This window comes from Chenopodium quinoa, unplaced genomic scaffold (assembly GCF_001683475.1).
Source record: "Chenopodium quinoa cultivar QQ74 unplaced genomic scaffold, ASM168347v1, whole genome shotgun sequence".
NCBI lineage: Eukaryota > Viridiplantae > Streptophyta > Magnoliopsida > Caryophyllales > Amaranthaceae > Chenopodium > Chenopodium quinoa.
In genome coordinates, this window is record NW_018743391.1 from 2,716,700 (window position 1) to 2,724,142 (window position 7,443).

The window sequence follows — 7,443 nt, forward strand, 5'->3', positions numbered from 1 at the left end:
TGCATATAAAACTTTGTATAAAGAAATATGGTGTTAAATAGGTACTCCGTGTATAACAATATTATTATACAAATATAATCAACTTTATTTTACAAATATACATAGTATTATTTTACAAACATTTAACCATAATGTATATCTTTCCTCCATTTTTTTTAGTTGATATCATCTGACTTTTACCCTATTCACAAACTACACTTTGACTAGTTTTTGTGATTTATAGCTACGATAATATAAGTCAATTGAGATCTTGTTTGAATCGTCTCAATGTATATTTTATTAATATTAACTTTTTATAGTTTTGCAATGTCGAGAATTATAGATATCAATTGTTAAAATAATGCGTTAATAAACGTGATAATAGAATAGTGTCAACTAAATAAAAACAAAGGTAGTATATGTCAAATTTGAATATAATTGTGAAAAAAACAAAACACATATTCCATTAACTTTTCCAATATGTTTATTATTCTAAGAAACCCTAATATTTAAAATTGTTAAATTGTTTTTCGTGGCACGGATTATATTAGCACGGGTAACTTAATATCGGAGTCGAGTTGGAAGTAGAGTAGCTTGGATAGCAAAAATTCAGGTATCTTCCTTCCATCCATCCGATCCTCGAGTTAGCCAGCAATTCCAGGTTAACCAAAACACACAAAAATCAATCATTTAATCTCGTTAAAAAACAAAAGAATCTTTTATTATATGAGTTTGATTCCAACCAAATCACTCTCTTCTACATCTGTTTTTATTAGCCCCTTTTCCTTAATCACAACAATTATATTAATAAACCCTTGATTTATTTTTAATTTATTTATTTTCGTTAACAAAAACAAATCCCAAATGAATTGAAATTCTCTCTTCTACACTATTTCCTCCTTTTCTTCTTCTTCCTCTTTCTTCCGTACAATCCTTAATTTTCTACTCTCTTTCTTTTTCTCTCTCCTCCAAAAACTTTGTGAATTTCCCTCACTTTTTCCCACCCCTTTTCAATTTTCTCCCTAATTCATCGATTTTTTCTGCAAATTTGCAAAACCCCATTTCAAGAAATCAAGAAATTTGACATCTTTATCATCTGGGTATTCGATTTTATGGCGGGAAATCGAGTTTTTGGGTGATTATAAAGTGGGAATTTGTCGAAATTTGTATTGAATTTGGTGGGAATGGCAGCAAGTGCAAACCCATCTGGGAATCAACACCACCAAGAACAATCCTCTTTCAATGGTGGTGGTCCCGCTGTATCCACAAGTAATGGGAATTCGGGTCCGGGTCATGATAATTCGGGTACGGGTTCTGCTATGAAGCATAATCCTGGAATTGCTACAGATTGGACTGCTGAGGAGCAAACAATCTTGGAAAATGGACTCACCCGGTTAGTTAATTCGTTTAATTTTTGTTTTTAAATTTTAATTTTTAATAATTTATTTGGTAGAATTATTATTCTTGGTTGTGAGAATCTTTCAAAGGCTATATTTTGAAAATGGTGCTTAAATGTTTAGTGTGTTTTTAGTAAAGATTCTGAATTGAGTTGGGGAATTTTGGTGCCACTTAGATTCTTTAAGTCTTGAATTCTTGGTGGAATTTTTGTTTTTGTTTGTGATGAATTTAATTATAATTTGCTATAGATTCGGATTTGAGTTGAGATTTTTTTTTTATCTTCTTTTTGGGTGTCCTTTGGTTTAGGAATTTAAGTGCCACTAATGAACAAATATTTTCTAATGAGCATACTGTTTGAAATGTAGTAAAGAATTAGCTCCATAGTTGTGTTTTTTATGTTATTTGAGTTGGGGTTTGGAGGCGAAACAAAGGTTTAGTTTGCTGAGTAGTGATTCGAATTCGCAGGGGCAATGTGTTGGTTTCTTGTTGGAATTATAATTTTGTGTGTTAAGACTTGCAATGCATAGTCTATAGAGTGGAAGTAACTAGGTCTTTGGAGCTAGTCATGATGAAAAGGAGGGTGGTTGGTTTTGGTTGTCTGGTAACTTTCCGAGGTTGTTCAATTGGTCTCTCGTACATTTGTGACGCTAATTTGCAATTATTAGTGTCCTAAATTTCCTTGTTTTTTTTATGCTGGGTGCTGTGCACAAACTAAATCCTCCTTTGCTTGATGCGTGCAGATATGCTTCAGTATCAAGCATTATTCGCTATGCTAAGGTTGCTATTGAGCTTCCAAATAAGACGGTCCGTGATGTGGCACTACGTGCTCGATGGATGAATGTAAGCCCTTGACATCTGTTTTAAAGCAAGATGGTAGATCTTATAATTTGATTTATAGCTTTTAGATAGCTGGTAGTTTCTATCTGCTCTTGATGCTGATATGAGCTTTCAGTAGTATTGTTTGTGGAAGGATTGCCTGTTTATCAATAATGTCAGGATCAATTTCAATTGGTTGTAGGGATAAGACTACATACTGACTTACTGAGGCATCATCACTTTCCAATTACCCTGATGCTGCCTTTTTCCAATTCCTTCTACAATAGTATGGTGGGTTGGATTTTTGTTTTTCAAACCTAGATCTGCAGATTTGGTACTACAAGAAATGTCAGAAGAGCTTTGATTGAATAGCTTTCCCTATAGGATCTGCTTGTAATCCGGTGGCAACTGTAGGAGAGGTGGAAACAGCTATCTTTTGTAGCTGTCTATAGGACCTGTATTTAAATATAGTGGATGTTAAGTAACGATCAGCCACTTTTTTTTAGTAAGTTTGGGAAGAGACCATAATATATCTTGATGGGGAGTAGGGAGCTAATTGTTACCTTTACTGAACGAAGTATTCCTTGCTGCCTTCTTATTGGTTCTTATATATTTGTAGAGAAAAGTTACATGTTTATATACAGAGTATTTTATTTTTGTTCTCTATTACCTAAGATTTCAGTGAATCACACAACTTTAATCGCTTTATGTCATTTGTTAAGATTTTTTTTTTCACGAGTTGACTCAACTTTATGCTTCATCAGTTCATCATTGTCGCCTATTTAGTGAAGGATATTTAACTCGTCTCTAAAGCTTGAATTTGCTTGTATGATTTATTTCTGTAGTCTTGAAAAACCTAATGGAATGTTAACTTGACTTTTTCTGTGACTGACTGGCATCAATACTTCCTCCACACCCCCTTTTCTGCATATGTATAGGAATTTGTGAATGTGTGTATCATCTATCATGAATTCGAGTGGGCGAGGCTAATACATTTTCTTAATTTCGAAGACAAAGCTTCAATATGGTTTGGACTTCTCATGTTGAATTTTCATTGTGGATTTGTCCCATACCCCTTTAATTATGTAAATATCTTTCTAGTTTATGTAAGATGATCTAACAAAAGTTATTGAATTAAGCAAGATATTGGCTGTCAGATTAATGCCATTGAAGTACACAGTCTTAAGAAGTATATTCCATTTGGGGGAGGGAGGGTTATGGATTAAGTTATCTGGATCAATAGTGACATGACTTTCTTGCTGACTTGACTTTCCAATTGATGTCCAGAAAAAGGAGATGAGCAAGAGAAGAAAAGATGATCATTCGCGGAAAAACAAAGATAAAAGGGTATGTTAGTTTAGATCTTGTTATGATCAATAACTAATGATCCACAGTTTTTGCTGCACGTTCATACATTGCTAATTTACTTTACAACTTCTGTCTTTCACTAACGTTCTTCCAAAATCCAGAAGCATAGCTTACTTATTTCATCTATGCATGAAATATGCAAAATTCTTTTCTCTTAGGCAAAGCCCTTTCATCAGTAAATTTCTTTCCGTGCAATTAAATGCTGCTTTCTTTTAATCTTTAACTCTATATTAGTTTTTTTTTTCCTTTTCTTCTATTAATGTTATTTTTCAATTGTTTGGTGCTATAACTCCTTTTATTTTCAATTTTTCTTCTCTTCCGTGCATAGTGCTCCGCCATTTACAAGAGAACACGGCACCGGATTTGTTCTTCTGATTGCAGTTATTCATTTAGGGTGTAAAATAATATTTAAAATCTAAACTATATACTGAATACTTCCAATGAAACATCGCCGTTTAGAATCTTTTAGAATATACTCTTCTCATACAGGAGACATAATAGTTAGTGAAAGTGTTGACTATAAGAAATTTTGAGGATGCTGATTGAACATAATGGCATTGCAGTTGTGTTGCAGCCTTGCAGGGTGAAGGGGAGGCTGTGTAATTTTTGATTTATGTAAGACTTGCCTTAGGTGGGAGTTGAACTAGTTTGATGTCTATTTTGATCTGAATGTACCACATAAAAGTTCTGGAGCTCCCTAAATCTCTATTGTTATATATGCCAAGAGATAGAGAGAATAAAAGATAGGCACCCATGCGATGAGGAGAGATATAGAGTGAAAGTATGTGTAAATAGGGAAATGTTGCAATATTTGTAAAACTTTCTAAAATAGTTATTGTTAATGTATGGGGATTGGATGAAGTATCTTTTTAAGTATCTTTACCTGCCTTGTTAGTTTGCTAGAATAATTTGGACTCTCATTATAATTTTATTAATAATAATCAATGAGAATCATTCTATCAGGGAGATTTACACAATCTTACATGGTATCATTCTCAAATTTCACCTAAAAACACAAATTTTATTGCATGGCTTTCACAATAACATGTTACTTGCATCGGTATTTAACAACGAATCTGATATGTGGGGAATAGCTTTGCCTTTACCTTCCTTCTTTTGAGTTGATGACTACCCCTCCCCCCTCTTTTATTTTATAATGAAGACAGGAGGATTTATTTGTTTGAGAGATGAAAAGTATGATTGTAAATGTTTTCGAGTTCTCTTTCTCGGGTCAAAATCTTAACAATCTTGTTACATTTCCTGAGCTGTAGAGTGCTAAATACCCTCGTCATGAGCTATTGTAAATGTTACTGAATTGTTGGAAGCTCTTAATGGTTCTATCTGTCTTTGTTGATAAAGGAAACTCCTTATGTCTTATTTACTGTTTGCAACTTCCACCTTCTTGGTGGCTTACTGGGTATTTGGATTATTTCTTTCTTATAAGTGGCTCCTTTAGTGTCTTAGACTGCAATCTACTTGTTACTGTTGGTATTTATTTTCTTTATCTTCATGTTACTCTTACTTTATTGATTGATTATATTTTATGAATGATGCTACTTGATATTTATGCTTTGAACTGTTCTTCCCTTCCCTTATGTTTCATTTTCACTGAACTATATTTTGCACTTTTCTCTGGTTTGATTGCATATTTCTGAGTTAATTTGCACTTTCAATACTATGCAATTCGGTGGGAAAGCAAACATGCAGCCTGGCGACAAAAATGCTTTTCATTGTTTTGTCTGTGATTTTTTTCTCTGTATAAAATGAAGAAGTCTATTGACCAATAATTGGTTTATGATATTTTTATCGCATGGTTGGCAATTTGGTTTTTAACATGTCCTGGGAAAAAAAAAAATTACCGTTTTCTCTATATCCTGTGACTCCTGTCTGTACATGGTTTCCCTGTCCAGCTCTTCTGATTTAGCATTTTTCCTTTCCCATCAATTTATGCTTAAATATGCACGACCTGTTTTGGCTATACTATAACTTGGATGAGTATTACATAATATCCAGGAGAAAGTCACTGAATCTTCGTCAAAGTCATCTCAGTTGCATGCATCAAGGCCTGGTGGTCATACTTATCCTGTGCCAGCAGTTCCATTAGATGATGAAGATGGTATTTCTTACAAAGGTAAAGTTATCTATATTGACCTACACACATTGCTTACTGATAAATGTATTATTCAGAAAACTATACAATACTCTTTTCTGTTTTTACTAGAATTATCAATTATGCGATATAGGCATACTGGTGACATATATCTTCTTTATGCAAAAGATGCGAGTATCTTGGGATGATTTTTATGTTAAGTTTTTTTTTTTTTGTTGTAACTTAAGTTTATTTTGATGCTGACCTAGGGCTTTTTTATGAATTTATTTCCTTTAACTAGTCAATCTCCATGCTTATGGCATGGACATTGGGCTAAGTAAGATTATTTTCCTTTTATCTCTAATTTTTGTGGCCGACTCTTGCAGCAATTGGTGGCCATGTTGGGGAGCTACTTGAGCAAAATAAACAGTTTTTCCAACAAATATCTAGCAACTTTACGTCGTTTCAGGTACACGTTTAACAATAAATTCTTTATATTAGGATAACCTTGCACGTCCATGTTGTTTACACTGTTGAAGGCTATTAATCTCATTTATGGTTTGGTTGATAAAACCTCTTATATAGGATGCAAGGTCTTGTATTAAAATCCTCAGAATTTGGGTTGGGGTTTTGGTTGTAAATTTTGTATACTGATGTGTGATGTTTATTTTATTTACTCAAGAAGAACTGCGCTCTAACAACCACTCGCGACACATTATACTGTTGGTGGCTAAGCTTGAATTTATTTGCCTTGTGCCTTTTCCGTTTCAGATACAGGAGAACGTTACCCTCTTTCGCCAGGCGTATGACAATATAAAAAAGCTCCTGAACAATAAGTAAGGCTTCAACCTATTTTTTTGCTTCTGCAGCTACTTACTTTTGTATGTACTACTTAGTATACTTTCTTACACTGTTTTAAACCGCTGGAGTAATGGTCAAATAATTGAAAGTAGTCTTCTTTCTTTCTTTACTTGGATCTAATCAACTCGTCTGTGCCTTTTTGAATCTAGTGGCAACGTGGACGACACTCCAGAAATAATGAGACAAATGCCTCAATTGCCGGTGAAGCTGAATGAAGAACTTACAATGGCCATCATCCCTGCTTCGAATCACTCAAAGCACTCATGATTGTTTATCAGCTCGACAAAAGTAGCCAGTTAAACCAGTTAGCAGATTACATCATCTTCCAGCCCCAGTGAAGGGAAAATAGGAAGCAAGCTAGCAAATCAAGTAGATGCTTTCTTCTGTTCATTACAATTTTACAAATGTGAAAATTTATAAGATTTTAGTTTTTTATTTATTTTTTTAATTCTTCTTCTTTACAACTTTCATTCTCAGTTTACATAGTTTGTGTAGTTGCCAATAGTAATATTATTGGATATTCTTGGAAGTTAGAAACTAGTATAATAATAAATTATCATGTAGGTCAATTTTTAGCCTATTATGTAATGTTAATTTTTTTTGGTAATTGTCTATTTTGAAATGTTAATAAGCATTATTTTTCAGTCCCTTTGTAAGTCTTGTTTTGTAAAGAAACTTAGAATTTGCTGATGCATTCTTCTCAGTTGGTATGCAAGATCTTGATGCGAGTTTGTGTAGCGAAAAATAAGAATCTGTGACTTCCGTTTTCTTTGATCAATCTTCTCTTCAGTTCAGTTCTCATACTAACAGGTACGACACTGTGTCCGAAGAGCTTCCATGAATGGTGGCTAGGGAAGCAGTAACAACATAAACCTTGGACATGGCGTTCAAATCTAGTATTTTTCCAAGATTTGTATGGTAATTTTGAGATT

At 33.6% G+C, this 7,443-nt stretch overlaps 1 protein-coding gene across 1 annotated transcript; it reads left to right on the plus strand.

Annotated features, from left to right (window-relative positions):
* The first annotated feature begins 615 nt into the window (after positions 1–615).
* Positions 616–7,159, plus strand: LOC110738766. Its single transcript, XM_021919195.1, has 7 exons — positions 616–1,372; positions 2,118–2,217; positions 3,481–3,540; positions 5,575–5,692; positions 6,037–6,119; positions 6,422–6,486; positions 6,661–7,159. The coding sequence occupies exons 1-7, from the start codon at positions 1,164–1,166 to the stop codon at positions 6,776–6,778; spliced, it is 753 nt and encodes a 250-aa protein (XP_021774887.1). The 5' UTR covers positions 616–1,163; the 3' UTR covers positions 6,779–7,159.
* Positions 7,160–7,443: the final 284 nt, after the last annotated feature.

Coding starts and splice junctions, on each gene's coding strand:
- LOC110738766 (XM_021919195.1), top strand. CDS start 1,164: ATGGCAGCAAGTGCAAACCCATCTGGGAATCAACACCACCAAGAACAA. Junction 1,373..2,117: donor TTGGAAAATGGACTCACCCG/GTTAGTTAATTC, acceptor TGATGCGTGCAG/ATATGCTTCAGTATCAAGCA. Junction 6,487..6,660: donor AAAAAGCTCCTGAACAATAA/GTAAGGCTTCAA, acceptor TTTTGAATCTAG/TGGCAACGTGGACGACACTC.